The sequence below is a fragment of the Lissotriton vulgaris genome, chromosome 10 (assembly GCF_964263255.1).
Source record: "Lissotriton vulgaris chromosome 10, aLisVul1.2, whole genome shotgun sequence".
Taxonomy (NCBI): domain Eukaryota; kingdom Metazoa; phylum Chordata; class Amphibia; order Caudata; family Salamandridae; genus Lissotriton; species Lissotriton vulgaris.
In genome coordinates this window covers 371,994,801-372,016,651 of record NC_141698.1, presented here as the reverse complement: position 1 = coordinate 372,016,651, position 21,851 = coordinate 371,994,801, and the positions used below count along the sequence as shown (strand labels likewise).

General features: G+C 45.2%; 1 protein-coding gene across 1 annotated transcript in view; it reads left to right on the top strand.

Annotated features, from left to right (window-relative positions):
• The window catches only part of DNAAF8 (dynein axonemal assembly factor 8), a 1,006,155-nt gene that overhangs the window by 705,815 nt on the left and 278,489 nt on the right, over positions 1 to 21,851 (top strand). The window contains exons 25-26 of the mRNA XM_086939618.1: positions 8,808 to 9,003; positions 11,336 to 11,430. Coding sequence (XP_086795744.1) covers positions 8,808 to 9,003; positions 11,336 to 11,430 — 291 coding nt within the window. The remainder of the gene's footprint in view (positions 1 to 8,807; positions 9,004 to 11,335; positions 11,431 to 21,851) is intronic.

Sequence of the window (21,851 nt, the reverse complement as noted above, 5' to 3'; positions counted from 1 at the left end):
AAAGAAGACCCCCAGGGAGTCTGATGGCCGGGGTTCAGGAGGTTCCCCCCACCGCAGTGGGTCGGGCAAGGCAGAACTGGTTTCGCCTCCTAAGGGTGAGAAGACAGACCCAGCCTTCAAGAAACTCTCATCACACTCTTCAGAGAGGAGTTCAAAGTCCTCTACGACGAAGACTTCGTCGACGGTAGCTCCGTCGACGACGAAAATGAAGCCCAAGATCCAATTGGTCCCGTCGACGGGCTCGTCGACGGGAGCGTCGACGACGGAAGCTCCGTCGTCGTCGAAGAAGAGCTCGACGACTACGGCGTCGACGGGATCTATGCCGACGACATCGTCGACAAAGACATCGTCGACCAAGAAACCATCGTCGACGACGGCAGTACCGACGACGACGGCAGTACCAACGACGACGTCGACGGCGACGACATCGACGACGGTGTCGACGACGGTCATGTCGTCGACGAGTGCTTCGACGACGACAACAATTTCTACATCGATGGCGGGCTCGTCGTCGGTGGCGTCGACGACGACATCTTCTTTTCCTATCTCGTCGACGAGGATTTCACCGGCGTCGACGGACAAACCAACAATACTGGCTGCAGAGAAAAGGGTGACGATTTCCCACACAAGGATCACGCCTGAAATGACATCCCCAAGGAGGGTGTCCTCATTACCTCCCACGATGTTGCTAGACCAGGAGGACTCTGAGGGAGACGGTCAGGATAGCTTTGATTATGCTAATAGCCCATCTCAGCTTCTCATTAAAAGTCAAGAGACAGACTCGGAGGAGGCATATGAACAAGGTGGAAGTGACTACCCACAAACAGACCTCCCAAGGGGATATGAATCACAAGGCATGGTTTCAGTCCCGACGTCCTTCCTTCATGACCTGCACAAAATGTTGCAAGACTATAAATCCAAAGCCGAGCGCCCAGCGCTGAGAAGGTCTGCTCCGTCAACACCAGTGAAAGACCACTCTTCAGTTGTCCCACCTGTACACCCGGTACAGACTCCTCCTCAACCGCAGCGGCCAGTGCCCCAGGCTATCTCAGAACCAACAGATGATCCGGATGGGGATCATGATAATGATACGGATGGGTCATCCGGTAATAATCAGGACTCGGATCAGGAAGGGGATGAATACAATGACTACATCCACCCGGATCCAGCTTCACCACACCAGGACCTAGGTGACTCTCCTCCTGCTGACATCGGCAGTTTTCACCAACTAATGGAACGTGCAGCCGGCCGATTTAAGTTGGTATTGCCTGCACAAACCAAGACTGTTTCTTGTACGATTTTAAAGACACACAACGCAAGACTACGAGGTCCATTCCGATTGTGGAACATCTATGGGAGGAGGGTTTGAAGACCATGAAAAACCCTGCGACGGTGGTCCCTGTGCTGCCGCGCCTTGACAAAAAGTATAAAGCGCCGGACGATGGACCTGCTGCCCTGACAGGTCATCCCAAGCCGGACTCTGTAATTTCACAGGCAGCACAAAGGAAGTCACGGAACCCTTCTGCTCCCTTGACGGCCCCTCCTGACAAAGATGGACGGCGGTTGGATAGCACAGGCAAGAGATTTTCATCCATTGCTAGCCTTCTGGTTCGCGCCGCCAATGCTTTGGCAATATTGGGACGATATGATCGCCAGTTGTGGTGCGATATAGCTCCCTATTTGGATCAACTTCCACCAGAATCAGGGCTGGACGCCAAGAAGACCTTGCAAGAAGGTGAAGCGGTCTCCATGGAGATCATAGACTGTGCCATGGACATTGCCACAACATCCTTTAGGGCTTTGGCAGGAGCGGCAGTGTTAAGACGCCAGGGGTGGCTTAAAGCGACTTGGTTTAGGCCAGAAATCCAAAATAAGGTTCTTGATCTACCTTTTGACGGTGAGGCACTCTTCGGCAAATTGATCGACGACACGCTTCAGGACATCAAAAAAGACACGGAGACGGCTAGGTCGCTGGGAACGCTCCAGTACCGCAAAACTCCTTTTAGGGGTGCGAGAGGCAGAGGTGGCACTTACAGGGGCGCATACCAACAACAGCGCTATTCGTCAAACAGCTCTGGATACCAGCCAAGCCGCCAGTCCTACCAACAGAGACAGGGCCAGTCCTCTGGTTATTCACGGCCTTACAATAAAGGCAAGCAAGCTGCCCGTGGACGAGACTCGTCCAAACGCCAATAGCGGCCTCCTGGCTCTGCCTACTGCTCCCTCCTCCAAGAGATCATCAGTTGGAGGCAGGGTGTCAAAATTCCTTCTGAACTGGTCCCAAATTACATCGGACCGTTGGGTACTCAACATCATCAAACGAGGACATACCTTGGAGTTTACGGAAGTTCCTCCACCCAGACCCCCATCAGCCATCCCATCAAAACATCTGCTTCTCCTATGGCTAGAGATCCAACAGATGCTCCGCAAGGGAGCGATAGAACCGGTCCCCTCTAATCAACGGGGCCAGGGTTTCTACTCCAGGTTCTTTCTAGTGAGAAAAACGCAGGAGAAATGGCGTCCCATCCTGGACCCCAGGGAGCTAAATGCCTATCTCATCTCCTTATCCTTCAGGATGGTATCCCTACAGGATGTTTTAAAGATGGTTAACCCGGGGGATTATATGGCCACACTCGATCTGGAGGACGCGTACTTCCATGTCCCAATTCACCCAGCGCACAGAAGGTTCCTACGCTTCACAGTAGCCAAGAGCCATTTCAGTTCAGATTCTTGCCCTTCGGCCTTCGCTCTGCTCCAAGGATTTTTACGAAGGTGCTGGCACCTGTAGCAGCATTTCTGAGAAAACACCACTTCCAGGTCTTCCCTTACCTGGACGATTGGTTACTGAAGGCCCCGACCAGAGCATTAGCGCAGGACGCGGTGCAGGCTTGTACCACTCTATTCCAAAATCTGGGTCTCACCTTGAACAGGGAAAAATCCACGTTGCTGCCGTCTCAGACAGCACGGTTCCTGGGAGCGATGTTGGATTTGCGGCTCTCGAAGGCGTTTCCGACTCAGGAAAGGATACAGAAACTGCAAAGATTGGCAAGCAACCTTCAAAGAAAAAAGTGTCTTTCTGTACGCAGCTACAAGTCGCTGTTGGGGGTGATGTCATCCTGTATTCCCCTGATCCCGCATTGCAGGCTCCGGATGCGCCCCCTGCAGGAGCAACTGGACCTCCAGTGGCAACAAGTGCACGGATCGTTCGACGACAAAGTAATAGTCACTCGGGAAATGAAGGAGGCAGTGCTTTGGTGGTCGAATCAACAAAACTTGTGCCAAGGTCTATCCTTCGCAAGCGTTCCATCGCCTCACATACTGACGACGGATGCATCATTGGAGGGATGGGAAGCAGTGATGCAGGACCTGCAGGTCAGCGGCCATTGGTCTCCAAGCGACCAAAAGCTACACATCAACCTGTTGGAGCTGAGAGCGATCAGGCTAGCCCTTCAAGCCTTTCTTCCGCGTCTCCAGGGTTCACAGGTGCTAGTCAGGACAGACAACACCACGGCTATGCATTATGTGAACAAGGAAGGAGGGACGAGGTCACTCCCCTTGTCGCGAGAGGCTCAACAGATTCTGGAATGGACAATTCTTCACGGAATTTCTCTAAAGGCGGAGCACTTACCAGGAGTGCTCAACGAGGGCGCAGACAGGCTGAGCAGGCTCGCCTCTGTCAGTCACGAGTGGGAGCTGAAACAACAGGTTATAGATCTACTCTTTCAAAAATGGGGCACACCAGAGGTGGACCTTTTTGCAACGCCCACCAACAGAAAGTGTCGGGCCTACGCCAGCAGGTTCCATCACCGAGGCTCGTTGGGCAATGCCCTATCGTTAGCCTGGACAGGGAGGTTTCTCTATGCATTTCCACCGATTCCCCTGCTTCCTCGACTCATCAGGAAAATGAGGACGGAACCATGCAAGCTCATCCTGATAGCCCCGGCATGGCCAAGACAATTCTGGTACACCGAACTACACCTGCTATCGCTAGTACCTCCGATAAAGCTAGAGGATGTTCCGGATCTCCTGACAATGTCAGGAGGACAGGTTTGGCATCCAGACCCAAGGTCATTACACCTGACTGCATGGCTCCTGACCAGCGAGAATACATGAATGTCCCTCTTTCCAATGAGGTCAAAAACATCCTCTCTCAGGCAAGGGCTCCATCTACAAACAAAACATACAGATTGAAGTGGAAAAGATTTTGTATTTGGTGCAAAAAAGAGAAGATTGATCCTTTCACGTCAAAACCTCATCAGCTCCTGCCTTACCTACTCTCGCTAGCTAAGTCTAATCTGTCCCATTCTACTATCAAGGTTCATTTAGCGGCGATTTCGAGATTCAGAAGATCTGATTCTGGTCCTTCGTTGTGGTCGGCAAGAATTGTCAAGCAATTCCTCAAAGGCCTGTTTAGAGACTATCCGCCAGTACGATCTCCTCCTCCGACATGGCATCTAAACTTAGTCCTGGCTCACCTAATGAAGGGACCTTTTGAGCCGATTCACCGCTCAGATCTAAAATTCTTATCATGGAAGTTAGCTCTACTCTTGGCCCTCACATCAGCGAGGCGAGTGGGGGAGTTACAAGCCCTAACTATCCAAGAACCGTTTTTGCAATTCAAAAAGAACACTACCATCTTAAGGACGAACCCAAGGTTCATTCCCAAGGTTGGGTGAGTAGAACATAGATAAATTAACACTGTATAACTGAATCAGTTTCAAATCAGGAGACATATGTAACTTCTGATAGGCGGAGAAAAGTTTTCTACCGCCCTGCCTACCTCTGTTGTGTTATGTTTTTTAAATTTCCACTACGTCACAAATGCCTCTCACAACGCTTTTCTCCACTTTAGGAAAATCACGACCAGTTGGATAAACACCAGGAAATACTTTGGGCTCAAAGATCTGGTAGGATTAATCCAAAATGTTCATACACTTTATGTTTGTCACAGTGCAGATGCGTAACATCTAGTGGTCCTGAAGAAAGCTTGGACTAATGGTCCTCCCAGCTGAAACATGTCGACCTCCACGCACTACGCCATGACATAGTTAAATCTTAGACTATGTGGCGTTGTTTTTATCCTTGACCCTGGACAATACTGAATAAATATATTTTTTGTCTCAGGAGCCAATTTTATTCACTATTGTTTTTGCACGAGCACTGCACTCCATCGGTCCTACCTCTGAAATACTGTGGTTCAGATCAACACCGTCCAGAACCTTTCTCCGCATCATTTCCAGGTGCATGACGACACTCCACCAATAAGGGTGGGCTGATGGGAACTTTTCTAACCCAGTATTATCACTGTGAGGACATGTGGGTTTAGTGGTCTTTTTTGGCATGGCACAACACTTAGGTAGGCGATTTGACCAGGTAACTCTTGTTTGTTTCTTCATTCCCAAGGTCCCCACTGACTTTCACCTAAATGAGCCTGTCATCCTAAAAACATTTTTTCCGAACCCAGTCACTCCAGCAGAAAAGACATTGCACACTCTGGATTTGCAACGCTGTCTAAAGTTCTACATAGACCGCACCAAAGACTTTAGAAAATCTTCGCAATTATTCATTGCTTTCGGCGGTCCAAACAAGGGCCTCCCTCTGTCCAAACAGGGGATCTCGAGATGGATTTCAAGTGCCATTCTTCATTGCCACAAGTTAGCAGGGAAACCTCTAGTGGGCAGGATCCGTGCTCACTCGACGAGATCAGTGGCTTCCTCTACGGCCCTCTTTGCGGGGGTACATGTCAAGGACATCTGCAGGGCTGCTACCTGGAGCAGCGTGCACACGTTCACTAAGCATTATTGCTTAGAGTCATTGCAGCAGGATGACGCGGCTGTGGGCCAGGCTGTCCTGAGAAACCTCTTCAAGTGATGGGTGAGCTTTCCTTCCTATCCCACCTTCCATGGGTGACACATTTTGTAATTTTCTGACTAATGTTATGATGTACTGCTTTACAAAATGTGTTTATGGTGTTTACTGCTTGCTATTCTGATACAAAGCATGGGAATCTATGAAAGTTCCAATACTGGGGCAAGAAAACAAGTTACTTACCTGTAACTTTGGTTCCCCAGTATTGGTAACTTTCATAGATTCCCATGCGCCCACCCACCTCCCCGGGGAAAGCTCAGCCTTCAGCAAGTATGGTGTCTAGCACACTACGGCTACGAAAATCTGAGGCTCTGAGGTTCCTTCAGGAAGGTTATAAGGGTGAGGCTCTTCTGATTGGCTGACGCCTAGAGTTTGGTCTCTTTTACAAATAGAGGCTGATATGTTACAAAAGGGAATGAGGCCTAGGCCTTTCCTTTCTCTTTTGTACCTACTGCTATGATATTTTTTATTACCGAGACTCCCAGTCCGACGACGGGGAATGATACAAAGCATGGGAATCTATGAAAGTTACCAATACTGGGGAACCAAAGTTACAGGTAAGTAACTTGTTTTCTTCTGGTCTAGTGGGTGGGCTGCAGGGTGTAACATCAGCCATACTACCCCAATGTCACTATGGAGTCAGCCTCCGCAGATCTCATAGGATCACTCTTCAAAGGTTTGAAATGTTCCTCTGACTAGTGAACCTCTAAAAGAGCCATTAACCAATCTCTTGCTATACATGGAGAATCTTTTTGACTCTGTAGAATCCTGGTCACAGTGCGGATTAGCTAAGAGCCAAGGATATTGGTTTCTTTTTTCCATTTAAGGTTGGCAATTAGGGTAAGGGTTAATGGATAATTATTTTTAGAAAGCAGGTTAGGCCGTTGTGCCTCCTCTCCCTGGTTCTTTTCATCCTACCTATAGAGACCTCACAGAATAGTTGAGGATTGATGGAATGTTTGCAAGCTTTCTATGGCCATGAGGAGAGGATCTAGTTTCATGTACAGAGTCTTCTTCTTTTCGGGCAAAACTTCAAACACTCCATAACCAGAAAAATTAATGTTTTTAAAGAATACTATTTATATCTAGGATTCAGCATCAATTAGCACTAGTCAATAGCTTGTCTGACAAGTGATTACTGAATGGAGCTGCCATAGAGGAATTTAAATATCTGGGAAAAATCTGTCCACAGGTAGCTCATAATGTATAGACATGAATATAATGCCACCAATCCTTTGTATATTCAGACATAACCCACTTTGCCAAGCCACCTTTTTCCATTTAAAGAAGAGTAGAAATGTATTAGATGTTCAAGCTCCCAATGATCTTGAGTGTCCTTAATAACCCTCTAGGGGAGATTCCAGGAAACCTAGTCGAGAAAATTGAAATATATCTTTGAAACTTATTTGACTGGGAGGGTTCTCAAAATTGCCACATCCACCTAATGCAATTCAACTTTGGATTTGGAGATAAATCTTGCAGATTAAAAAAAATTATACTGGGCATTCCCTTTATTCATGGTAAGTGTAGTTATATTCTCCCCATATAAATATCCAATGATTATGTTATGTATGGCAGAAGAATAGATAGAGGCAATTTCTCTTAATCATGAAGCAAGTATATAAACATGTCAACCAATACAGTGTGATGGAAGGGAAAGATATTATTGCAAATTTTCTTTTGGTGATAGTTTAACCATGTACCTTACCCAGAAGGCAGGGTGTGAGTGACAGAAGAACAGAGGGTTCAATTGTTAGCTGTTCTGCATGTTAGGAAGTAACCTTTATAGTCTTGACCTAAATAAGAATATGAGTTTAGTGAAAGAAACCAATATGGGTGCTTTCATATCCCTCATGCATAATACAGACAGATATAAAGGCATATTTTGATTCCAGAACAATACGTCAGCATTCTACTTCCCTGGATCATATATATAGTCGGATCTTGACATTATATAGGGCTATTGTTTCCTCTATGGAGAGATCTCTGGAGAAGGAAAATGGGAAGGAGAATTTGTACAGTTGAAATAAGAAAAATGGCCTCAAGCTCAATGGGATGTAGCTATTACTTGTTAACATACACTGCTGCAAACCAAGTATCAAAATATAGGAAATTGTTCTAAATAACGGCCACACACAACCAATAGGTTCCTAGAATGGAATAAAGGAAGGCGTGATTACCTCGATACAATCTAATCATGCAGTTCAAATGTTTTCAGTGGAGCTATTTAGTGAGGTTTTGAGAATATGAGACTGGGCTTTGGGTCACACCTTAAACTGCTCATTTTGGGTATCTGTATTGGGACTAACAACAACAAGTACACCTAGGAAACTGCTAAATTTGGCATTGTTAACCTCAAATTGATATATAGCCGCGTACTAAGCAATCCCTGGCCTCATTCAAGGACGCAGTGGTTCCTGGGCTTAGATAGATTTATGAAATTTGAGAAAGCAATATTTAGTAATAAGTGGTGACTGTTGAAGTTTGAAACTATTTTGGGATGAGGATATCACAACACCCAGCAAGAGAACAGTGAAAGCGGAGATGGTTATGTAATGAGATCCCAAAGAGGCATGGGAACCAGTTGTGTGGTAGGGATGGCTTTCTATGGTGATGCCCACACCTCCCGCATCCCCTAGTTTTCCTTTCTCCAACCTTGGGCAAAACTACAGATCCCTTAACAATAACTTACTAAATCTTTTGAAATAGTTCTCAACTGTAACTGTGCCAACCCTGTACAATGGAGATCCTTCCCTTTGACCAACAGAAGAATTGTAGTACTGTGTGAAGTCTCTGCAGTCCATTGAGTTTGAAAATGTGTATGTCAATGCATATGTATTACCAAAAAATACTTCTGCAGACTAGTATGAGAGAACAAGAAGATTATGTCCTTGCTGAACAGACTTTGTTGAATCTGATATCTGGCCAATTCCTCCTAGGACTCTGTGCTGTTGCAAGATAACTGCACCTACCTCACCTCCGATCTCTCGCTCGTGCTTTGCCTGCAACGACAGAATGCTGTGAAAAACCTGCTTGATATTCTTGGACCAGATGACCCAAGTCAGGGCCAAGCCCAGGACATGTGCTTTTGGAGGACACAGTATGGAACGAGTCTAGTACAAAATGCTTTTTATGGTAGGTCACCAGACTGATGGTGGGTTTTTTGGTTAATGGTTGGACATTGAGTAAGTGGGAGGTAACTACATAGTTTGTGAGTGTAAGCAGTTCATTTGGTTTGCTGATGAGTGATTGGTCAGTATTGCAGTTAATACTAGCTGATAGAATCAATTGTAGGTAGTTTGAGGGGTGATAGCCATCTTGCCCAGTGCTAGGTCATGAGTGCAGTGGCAGGTCACAATAAGACACAATATTAGTGGTCCTCAGTGACAGAGCACTAGTTAAATAGAAGAGTATGGTACATTTTGGATATTTTTCATAACTAGAGCAAACAACAACAAACATTCTGTCCTTTGTGGGTTTATGTCTCTCCCTCTCTCTCCATATATGTGTGTGTGTGCGTGTGTGTGCGTGTGCGTGTGCGTGTGCGTGTGTGTGTGTGTGTGTGTGTGTGTGTATAGATATATATATATATATAGATATGGAGAGAGAGAGAGAGAGAGAGAGAGACAAACATAAACCCACAAAGGACAGAATATTTGTTGTTGCTTGCTCTAATAATGAAAACATTATTTTATATATGCTCTAATAATGAAAACATTATTTTATATATACATATATCCCAACTCTGACTTGGCCATAGATTTTACAATGTATCAATCAACTGAACAAAAACTCCTTTTGTAACCACGCATGTGATGAACCCTTATTGTACATTTGTATTGGTTGCACATTGAAAAGTCAGCAAGGCAAACATAAAATATCCACCTGAAACACTCATGGCTACTCATTCATGAGAACTAATTTGACGCTAGCAGATCAACAGTACCAAGACAAACAAGTCACTCATGACACAGCAGGGTTCCATAGAGAAATTTGATCCGGATGTACTTGGTATTAAGAACCTACTTTCTGGGGGGAAATTAGTTCCAGAGCATGCACACCGATATTTTAACTTTTAAAGCCTTTGAGAATGAATAACAAAGATCCATAGGATATCTAAGTCTGGGAATGACTGAAAGGCTCTGCTGACTGGAATCAGTCCACACCTATTTTAACGATTCTAAATGTCAATGTCAGAAGAAATTGAACATTTGATGCATTCTGTCTGTCAGGCGACCAGGTATATGAGAATGCCATCAAATTTTTAAAAATATTGAAGGTTTTAATTAAGTTATTCATTCTAGATCCTAGATATCTGGAGATCTTCAGCATAGCTCTTGAATGGGATTTGGGGCTTAGATGACGGAATATAGATGACAGATGTAGATATTAAAAGGAGTAGATAGGACCAGTAAGGGATACTACGTGTGATTGGCTGGAAATTAGTAGAATCCTACACATTTTATGCGTGGAGATCTGTGGGATAGGAAGGACCTGAACCTCGTCAGTTAAATTATGTTAATTGGCCACTAACTGTAACCTGTTGAGGTGTAACTGCAAGATCTGGGGTGGTAGATGTTGCAGATAAAGCAGTGGACATTTTTTAAAGCCAGCTGCCGACAGACTATCACCCAACACAATATAAATGGTGGAATCAGACTGTGCCCGGTTTCGAAGCCAGACTACAGATATTTGGGCTTATCTTTCTATGAAAGTTGATTCTAATGTTAATTTGGTGATATGCCTGAACAGAGAAGATTGAAGGGATCGCCTGTAGTTTAAAGGGTTGTGTAGAATATGCGGTGGCAAAACAGGAGTAACGGAATTTACATAAAATAACTTAGATTATGTCATTACATCACATTTCATCATTTCGAAGATAGATTTTAAAACAAAATGTACTATTAAGATAATTTTTTTATGCAAGCAGCATTTTAGGTACACATTTTTACACAAGTCGACTGTTCAGGTCAGTTTTGAGTTCAAAACGACACATCCCAACACAAGTGACAGTGTTTTGAACAGGAGTGACCAGAAATTACCTTAAAAGTACATTTTTACGATGAGTTCTTACCCGAGTGGATCGCTTGGGTAATCATTTTAGTACAAGATGAATTTAGCATATTAAGCCTAATTTCACGTAATTCTGCTGTAATTTCATATCATTACGCTACAGTAAATTACGCACTTTACACCCACCTCTAGTGCAGAACTCTATGTGATAATGATTTTGTCACAATATTGAAAGTAGTTTATTGAGGTGATGACTAGTCACTCAGTTGTTAAATGTTTATTAGGGTTTTGATAATACACATGCGGTTTGCCGTAGGTATTTGTTAGCACTGCTAATTTGTTGGAGGTTTATGTTCTTTGTAGCAGACTGCAGCATTGCTATCATGATATGAATTAAGCCAAATAAATACTTTCAATAGTTGGCAAGTGTTAACTTCTGCTTGTGTGTTCACAGGTTCCACGTGCTATCAAACTGCAGTCCGAGATATGAAGATGTTCTTCTCAGGAGGACTCTGTTGTGCTCAGTCTCCAGTACTAGAGGAAGAAAAGGTAAGAAGACTATTTTGTTATAAACCTCTTGCTTTTTGTTGGCAATTTATTCCTTCGCTTTAAACATTAGTTTTCTTGTTTAATCACTGGTCATGCCAAGAAGTGACAAAGATAGCTGACACTTCCATGCTGCTCCAAGCATGTAGCTAACCATTGATGGATTGCTGCTACACTCAGTTACTCAATTTGCTGTATCTGTCAAGTTAAGACAATCAATATTCCTTGTGCTCTGTCCAGAGACTGCCAGCAACAGCGGTCTATCCACTGTCACAGACTGCTCCCTGAACTACAGCCGGCACTGTTATGAAAATTAATTCTTCCTACTGTGATTCTTTCTTGCCTCTAGCATTGGTTAGATAGGTGGCAGTCGGGTGCTGCTATGATTTTGTTAGGATTTATGTAGCTCAATCTCCTGTACATTTTGATTGCTCTTAAAAGGGCTTAACATCTTTGGCTGATCTTTCTCTGATCTTGAACAGGGGCTTAGGCAGTGTTCAAAGTATTTGGCACATTCTGATAGCACCCAGTAGGAGTGACAAGTCAGAGAAAAAAAACCTTATATTGCTCCATGGTGATGCTAGAGAGAGGGATGGTGCAATTGCCTAGGATGATATCTATAATCATTCTGGTTTGCTGGCCATTGTTATTTAAGCTCATCTTTGCTGCTTGGTGTCAAGGGCTGGTATCTGAGAAGGTCTACTGCGTCCCCTTCTTGACTGTCCAAGTAAAGTGGGACTTTTCCTAGTAGTCACAAAGCCACCATGCACAGAATAATATTCATTAAAGGTGTCAAGTGTCTCCATAAGAGTGTCCAGGTGAGAAGCACAACTCTTATCCACATCATATCTACAACAGAGGATGACCTTTGATGAGCAAATTCCTCATGCACATCATCAATTCCATCGATTCTGCTACCTTCCCCTAAGACCGGAAACATGCTGCATTTTCGGCTTTCCCCAAGAAACCTTCAGCAGACACCAACGAGATGAACAACTTCTGCCTCATCTCTTTAATACCACACCCAGCAAAAGTGATAGAGAAGGCAATCAACTCACCAAACACCTGGAACTCCATAACCTTCTCTGAATCCAGCCACCATAGCATGGAGACAGCACTCATCGCCGCCACAGTCAAGACCTACACCTTAGTGGACTGAGGAGAAACAGCTACCCTCATACTACTGGACCTCTCTGCTGCGTTCAGCACTGTGTCACACTCCAGCCTCTTCAAAAGACTACACATAACAGCATCCTGGTACAGTCCTCAAATGGATCTGGTCTTTCCTCACGTGGACAATACAGAGTCAGACTCCCACCCTCAACATTGGAGCTCAACGACTTGATCTGTGGAGTCATTCAAGGATCATCTTTCAGCCTTACCCTGTTCAAATCTTACATAACACCAATAGCCGAAGTCATCAGAGCTAATGGCATCTCCATCATCTCCTATTCTGATGACACCCAGCTCATCCTCTCAATATCTGACAAGTTCTCCACAACCAGATCCATCTTCACCAAATGCATGATCTACGTTGCAGGATGGATGAAAACCAACTGCCTGAAATCTTGGATAAGATGAAAGTGCTGACCTTCAGGAAGAAAAACTCCCCCTGGGGCTCCACCTTGTGGCCACCAGAGCTTGGCTCAACACCAATACCCATGCACCATGCAAAAAATCTGGGAATCATCTTAGATGACAAACTCTGGGAATCATCTTAGACGACAAACTCACATTGGCTCACAGGGGAACGCAGTCAGCTCCTCCTGCTTCTTCAGACTACGCATCCTCAGAAAAAACTTCAAAAGGATCCCCAAGAGCACCAAGCGTACCTTCACCCAAGCCCTAGCCACTAGCATACTAGACTACAGCAATGCACTCTATGCTGGAATCTCCAAACTGACTTTTGACCATCAAGAACACCGCATCCGGACTCATCCTGGGCCTCCCACCTCGCATTTACATCAAGCCTCACCTCCGAGAACGCCACTGGTTGCTCATACAAAAACTCTACCAATTCAAACTCCTCACACATTCATACAAAGTACTGCACAACACAAGACTGCCTTTACTTCCACCAAACACCTACACTCAGTCTCACTCTCTTGCACATGCCCATCGTATCCATGAAAGCAGAATGGGTGGCCTAACCTTCTGCATCACATCCAAAACATGGAACAACCTCCCTCTACAAATCAGGTCCTCCTCGCTTCTTGAATTCTACAAGAGTCTGAAGACCTGACTCTTCAACTAACCTCCAGCAGATGACCTATACACCTACTCCACCTGAATGTCCTTTGGGTGATGAATCACACTATACAAATTCAAATAACCTAGCATAACAAACCATAAAAGTGAACAAAACTCCTTGCAATCGTTTAGCTCATGATAGAAGACAAAGTGTAGAATTGAAGAAATTAGGATGGCAGCAAAGCCCTCCTGGCATGAGGAAGGTGAAAAGAGCCAAGGGAGAATCCAGGCAAAGAAATCCAAATCAATTTGCAGAAAGCAAACTTCTGGTACAAAATATTTTCAATGTGGTGATGAACACACTTCCTCTCTCATATACTAAAAAGAAACAAATGTTACAGGGATGTTGTAGTTAGGGTCAGAATTTACTCATACAGAACCTGAGAAATTCAGCCGTTATAGTTAGCTGAGTTAACTATGACTGGCGCCCCTGCAGTCTACTGCTTATGACCTCACATATTACATCACTCATGACATGGCCAGTGACAACACTGATGACATCTAAAATGACATCACTGATAACGTCAGTGATGACATCTTCCAGTGACTGTGAGTGTTTTAAAAAAGTTTATGAGTTTAAATATATATACCTAGGTGTATTGGGGAATCAGTGGGTGTATGATTGACTGTATGGATGACTGAGTGCGTGTGTGACTGACTGTATAAGTGAGTGATTAAGTGTCTCAGTGAATGTATAGGTGAGGGACTGGTTGTATGAATGTGTATTTCTTTCTGTCAGTTGCTGTCTAAGTGGATGTTTGAGTGTGTCAGTTGGTATGTGAACGGCTATATGTGTGATTGATTGATTGTCTGACTGTATGAATGAGTGAGTGGGTGAGTCAGTGGATGTATGGGTAGTGAGTGCATGTGTGAGAAGATGTATGGGTGAGTTAATGTCTGTATGGCTCTGTCAATGATTGAGTGCTTGTCCACCCTGTGTGGGTGACTAACTGGGTATGTCAAAGGCAGTTAGGTGAGTGGCTGGGTATATAAGTGACTGAAGGCCTGAGGGTGTGATTGTGAAAGCAGCTATATGGATAAGTGCATGCTTCTGTCAGTGACTGTATCAGTGAGCGACTATGTGTCATGAGGTGGTAACGCATCCCAATCTGCTCCTTCGGCCATCATAATCTTTTTTAGGGTTAATTTTATCATACCATTATACCGTTTACATAATCCGTTTGTTTGAGGGTGGTAAACAGATGTTTTTATTTGTGTTTTGTCTAAACTCTTACACACCTGACCCATTAAACGTGAGACGAATGGCATGCCCTGATCTGTGAGGATCTTGCGGGGAAACCCTACCCTCAAGAAGAGATCCATCAGTTTCTCACATATGGTCACGGTATTCGGTGTTCGTAAAGGAAAAGCCTCAGGGTATCGGGTGGCATAATCGATAATGACAAGTGCATATTGATTGCCTTTTCTGGATTTAGGCAAAGGGCCAATAAGGTCCATACCTCTGCGATCAAACGGTTTTCCAATTATCGGTAAAGGCTGTAAAGGGGTGGCGGGTGGTCAATAGGGTTTTTTTCACTGGCACACTTCACATTCCTGGCAATATTTGGTTGTGTATGCCGGACTAATAAAAATGTTCCAGGATAGTCTGACTAGTTTTCTGCGCGCCTGTATGGCCTGCTAGGAGATGGGTGTGCGCGAAGAACATGACCTGTTCCCTAAAGCTTTGGGGAACCAGCCTGGGACCTGTCGGGCTACCTTTTCTGTATAGTAGATCATTTTCTTTTAAGAAAGCTGGTTAGGTAGTAATAGGAAGGGTTGCCTGCTGCCATGCTACTTGGAGTGTAGGGGCATTTCTTTGGGCATAATGGAAATTTTTATCCCCTTGCCATGGAGCCTGTGTGAGAAAAACAGAGGTTTTGTGGGTATAGTTCTTAACCTTCATACTAAGGTATTTCATAAACCCGGGATGGTCGATTCCTAATATAAGTTTCTCGGGTAAATACGGTAGGACCCCTACAATAGCCTGGATATCCCTCCCGTCGGGCATTCTGACTTTGATGGAAGCTGCTGTGTAGATTTTAATGTCCCCATGTACGCACCTAATGGGTATTTGACGTTGGGTTATGACATTTTCTGGTTTTACCAAGGAACTCTGGATGACTGATTGTCTGCACCCTGAGTCTACGAGAGCCCTAATGTGCACCCCGTCAATGACCAAACTTACATAGAATCCTGTGCCCATTTCTTCAATGTACAAGACATGGGGTGGAAGGTAGCTAACGTCCATAGGTTCGTCAGTGTTCCGTTTCTGGGGACAGAAGCGGGCTATATGCCCCCATGCACCGCATTCAAAACACTGAGGTCTTTTTGAAGTAGGCACTGCGGGTTTTGATTGACATATTTTAGCGACTTCAACCGGGGGTCTGCCAATCATTCTCTTGTCTTGTTTGCCAGTCGTGAGGTGTGGTTTATTCTCTTCTTCCCATATGGAGGTCCTGGGTTGTGCCCTAGAGTAAGTAGTGGCCATTTCTACGGCCTGTTCCACAGAAAGGCCGGTGTGCTGTTTTAACCATCTCTGGGTGGAGTAAGGCAGGGCTTCTAGAAACTGCTCAAGGTAAATAAACAACATTATTTCCTCATTGGTGTGTTCTTGAGGTTTAAGCCATTTGGTAGCGGCTGTCTTTAATTTATGAAGGAGAGTTTTCGGCGTATCCCCGGGGTTACCCTTCTCCTTCCTAAAACGCACCCGGTAAGCTTCGGCATCAAGCCCCAGGTGGTCCAGGATGACCTCCTTTATTTCTGTATAGCCGGTAGTGCCTGTTGGATTGACCGCTTGATAAGCGGCCTGGGCTTCTCCCGTTAATAGGGGAGCCAGAAAAAAAGGCCACTTGCTTTCAGGCCAACCTGATGCTCGGACAGCTCGTTCAAAGTTTAGAAGGAAAGAATCCGGGTCATCCCCGGCTACATACTTTTGTAACACAATGTTCGGAAAGGGGGATGGAAACCCTTGATGTGGGGTTGTCTCTTTGGTGGACTCTTCTTGTCAGTCGGATAGTTTATATAGACCTTCGATTTGTTGATTCATGGCTGTGCTGAAAAGTTCTCTATCCACTTGCGCTGATGACATGTGCCTCTCAATGGCCCATTCTAATTTTGTCTGACGGTCAATAAGTTGATGAAGAAGGTTTTCCATTTTGTCTTACAATGGACAGAATCGCACTTCTGACACCATGTGTGGGTATTCAGCCAGAGACCGACACAAAAAGTGGGCTAAGAGGACTTTTATTTAATCTTCTTTTTAAGACAAAAAGAAAAGTAGTAGCAAATTATAAGTCAAGGCCAGTCCGTCTAATTTCATGGCTCCTTATCGTCAGGATTTTGGCAATAGTCTTCCAGTGGTTTGTCCTCCACTTCCGGCAGATTGAGGTCAGGTTACCAAGGGGGCAAAGGAATAAAGAAGAAGAGAAAACAGATGTCACTCAGGGCTCTCGTATTACTCGTGTGCAAAGGGGAAGGAGTGAGGGAAGAACCCCCAAACCATCACCAGCGCAGTACAAAACGTTTGTGTATAAACAAAAATAGAAAACAAAACGTTCGTCCTGGGAGGTTAGAGAATCAGGGCTCTCCTCCCTCCCCTGGATTGTGGACACTTATGGGAGACCTCTTTCTAAACCAGCCATGCACTGTAGCATGTACCTCTAGAAGCCACGCTCCCCCGTGAGCGTGGCTGGCGGTCTCGTGGTACCTGATATGGTCCGGCTCCAGCTCGTGGCTCCTTCCTGGATGGCTGTGCTGAGGCTTTGGTGTCTCCTGCTCCTCGTAGCACAGCAGGGCTTGGTCGGCGTCTTCCTTCTGTTCCGCAACTCCTCTCCGGCTCTTTCTGGACTCGCAGCTTTCGTGGTCCCAATACACGACAACCTCCTTGGTTTCCGTATTGGTTAAAAAGGCCGCCTCCTCTTCATCCCGTACTCCCATAGGTGCATCTGACCGCGTCATGTGGGACGGCGGCTCCTCCAGGACGTGGGAAGATGTTGAGTGAAAGGGACTGCCGCAATCCTGGCTGAGCGTATCCCATGGCAACTGCAAGAAAAGCACAGGAGAGACGTAAGGAGGTAATTGGTCATCCTCCTCCTCCTGTACCGTGTCCCAGGTGAGCACCTCATGACACTATGTGTTATCATTTGTATGAGTAAGTAAGTAGTTGTGTGTGTAACTGTTTGGGTGAGTAAGTGGCTGTGTGATTGGCTGTATGGGTGAGTGTCTAGGTGTGTGAGTAGTTCCATGGGTGACTCACTCGGTGTGTGAGTATTTGTATGGGTATATGAGTGGATATGTCAATGGCTGTATTAGTGAGTGAGTGGGTGTATGAGTGGCTGTATGGGTGAGCAAGTGAATGTGTGTTTAGGTCAATGTAATCAGTGAATGTGTGTGTGAGTACTGGTATGGCTCTTAGAATGGGTTTGTGAATGGTTGTGTGGGAGTGGCAGTGGGTGAAAAAAAGATTCTATAGGGATGTGAGTGGGTGCGTCAGAGATGTTGATGATGTCATCACTGATGTAATCAGTGATGTCACTTGAGATGTCATAAGTAACGTCACTGACCATGTCATGACTGATGTATTATTTGAGGTCATAAGCAGTGCATTGCAATGGTGCAAGTCATAGTTAACTCAACTAAGTATAGCGGCTGAATTTCTCTGGTTTTGTATGAGTGAAATCTCACCCCAACTATCCTGTCCCTGTAAACTTGGTTTTTCGGGGGAGTTTCTAAGGTTAAATGCTAATTCCTAACTATGAGGTCCATTAGGATGGCGGGCGGGCAAAGTCCGTCCACCATCCTGTCGGGGGCCGGTACCGTCCGCCACAAGGGCGGAGGAACCGTGCCCCCAATTAGGATGCATCCGCCATAGTGGCGGGTGCATCCCGCATTTTTTACATTGCGGCGGACGGTGCTTGAAGCACCGGCCACCGCAATGCAAAAAATGCACGTTGTACATTTCAATGCACAACATGACAGGCACTGCGCGGTGCCTGTCATGGTGTACATTGAAATGCTGGGGGGTACCGTAGGTACCCCCCATGTGCACCCCCATGCCACTTCACCCTGGGGGCCCGCAACGGGCCCCTAAAGCAAAGACCATATGCCTTTTCGTGGCGGCATTGCCGCCCGGGAAAGGCATTCCTCACCGACCATCCTAATATGGCTGGCGGTGTCTGATAGACACCGCCACCATATCAGGCCTTTTCCGCCGTGGTCGCAAGCCGACGCGGCGGAAAAGCGGCGGACGGTCTTCCCCTCCGCCACAGTCCCCCCGCCATCGTAATATGGCGGGGGAAGAAAGGTGGCGGACGGGCATGGATGGCGGATGGATCGCCACCGCCTGCATGGCGGTGGCGATCCGTCCGCCATCCTAATGGACCCCAAAAACGTGTATGTAACCTTTGATTTTTAGTGAATTTCTAAGGTTATTTAACTAGCAGTCACTTTGCAAAGTGGTGGAGAAAAGGGACTGGGCCTCCAACCAGCTCTCAGGAATTCTGCTGGGTCGGACTTCCAGGAGGTACCAGGAAGGCTTCTTGGCCCCCAAGGTCCCTCTGGAGCCAAGGGGACTTTATCCCCTAACTAGTAGTGCACCGTGAGGCACATTTGCAGAGTGGTGGGAAAGAGAGCATGGCCTCTGACGACTTCTCAGCAATCTTGCTTTGTGGTACCTACTGGAGGTAACAGGAGGGATAGTTGGCTCCTCATTTGCTCACATTACAGAGTCATGATAGTTAAGAAATAGCATTAAAAACGCAGAAATTCACTGAAAAAATCAAAGTTACAGAAAGTTATAGTTAGGAAATAAAATTTAAAAATCCGTTGACATTCATTGAAAAAAAGGACAAAGGTTACAGGGACGATTTAGTTAGGCTCAGATTATTCACCCACAAAACCATAGAAATTCAGCAGCTATGGTTACCTGAGCTAACTATAACTTATACCCCAACAGTGCATTGCTAACATATTATATCACTCATGATATGGTCAGTGACGTCACTGATGAGATCACTGATGAGTGATTGTGAGTATATGAGAAGTGAGTGTCTGTATAGGTGTGTGAGAGGGACTATGTATGGGAATGTAAGTGGGTGTTTGAGTGGCTGTAGTGGTGTGTAAATGGGTGTGCAAGCAATTTTCTGGTTCTCCTAATGGGTGTGTGACTGGCTGTATGGGTGTGCAAGTGGGTATGTGACTGGTTGTGGGAGTGTGTATGTGTGTTTTGTGAGTATGTTCTGGGTGTGTGAGTGGCTGTGTACTTTGCCTTGTACTTTACATTTGTTAGTGGGTGTCTCACTAGCTGTGTGAGTATGTATGTGGGTGTGTGAGTGCCTGTGTGGATCTGGGTAGATGTATGAGTGGTTATCTGAGTCTGTAAGTGGGTGTGTGAATGGCAATATGAGTGTGTAAATGGGTGTGTGTGTGATTTCAGGGTCTCTGGGTGTGTGAGTGGCTGTATGGGTGTCTGAATGGGTGTGTGAGTGGTTGTCTGGGTCTCCTAGTTGTTGTTTGAGTATCTGTATAGGAGTGTGAGTAGTTGTGTGTGTATGTAAGTGGGAGTCGGGGTGCCTGGGTCTCTGAGAGAATGAATCAGTGGCTGTATGGGTGTGTGAGTGGGTATGGGTATGGGTGTGGCTATGGGTGTGGCTATATGGATGTTTGACTGGGTGTGTGAGCGCCTGTGTGGGTTTGTGAGTGGTTCTCTGAGTCAATTTATCAGTGACTGTATGGGTATGTGAGAGGGTGTGAACGTCACTGTATGGATATGTGACTGGGTGCTTGAGTGGCTGCATGGGTGTGTAAGTGACTGTGTGGGTCTGTGAGTGAGTAAGTGGCTGTATGAATGTGTACAGGCTGTGTGAGTGTCTGTGTGGGTCTGTGAGTGGATGTATCAGTGACTGTATGGGTGTGTGATTGACTTTATGGGTGTGAGAGGGACTATATGGGAGTGTGAGTGGGTGTATGGATGTATGAATGGGTGTGTAAGTGGGTCTGTGAGTGGGTGTATGTTTTTTTTTACTTGGGGTCTGGATCCGTGGCTCTGCTGCAGATTCACATGGGGGCCACAGTGAGCGCTTTGGTGGATCCGCAGATCCTCACTTGTGCAAAAATTAATTCCACAATTTCTTTCCCCTGAGGAGTCCCTTACACACCCCTCCATCAGTCTCAAGGGGTCAGGATACCTCTGTCCTGGCCCCTTAGAACCTATTTCTAATTTATTCAAACCCTGGATTCACAAAATGGAAGCCACATCTTTTCTCTCCGGTCGCGGCCAGCTAATCACAGCATTGCTGTAGGGGCATGGATACGCAGATCTATTGTGGTGAATCCGTGTCTGTAGATATACATAAATATTTTTTCTTCAATAACTCCAAAATAACTAACAGATTTACACCAAATTACAATAAGCACTCTAGACCAAGATCAAGTTTTCTGCCAAATTTGGTGTAATTCTGTTCAGCGGTTCGGGCTGTAGTCGTGCCAAAAATTCCTATGGGAAATTGCATTATGGCATTGCATTTTTCTCAGCCCCCGCTTCATGAATCCCCCTGAAACTTTCCAGACAGCAGCTGAAGCAACTGGCACACTAGTTTTGAAAGTTTTGTGAAGATTCATCAAATGGCGCCAAATTTATTAGCAAAACAACACTTTTTCTTTGGAAACTAGGTCCAACCAATAACTAGTATATATATTTCTCGCTCCACTGCACCTGGAACAAGCGCACTCACGGACGGGTGCTCTAACGTGGAGGTGCAACCGCGTTCAAAATGCGCGCTCATTCCCTCTACCAATTAGGTTGTTGAGAATGTTTCAAAACATTAGACAAAGGCAGGAGCCGAAACGCGTCATGTTGACTGTGTGAATTAAAGCATTGGAAAAAAGGCAAACACCCCTGCGAGTGCTTTCTCAACAACCTAATTGGTATGAGCGCATATATATATATATATATATATATCAATACCAAGGCAGTTTACTTTTCCCGGATTTCAGGCGCTCCTGAACGATGCGTAACCGACGAGGTTGAACCAAACCGCCAATTACATACAACTATATATATATATTTATATATATATATATTTATATATATATATATATATATATATATATATATATATATATATATATATATATATATATATATATATATATATATATATATATATATATATATA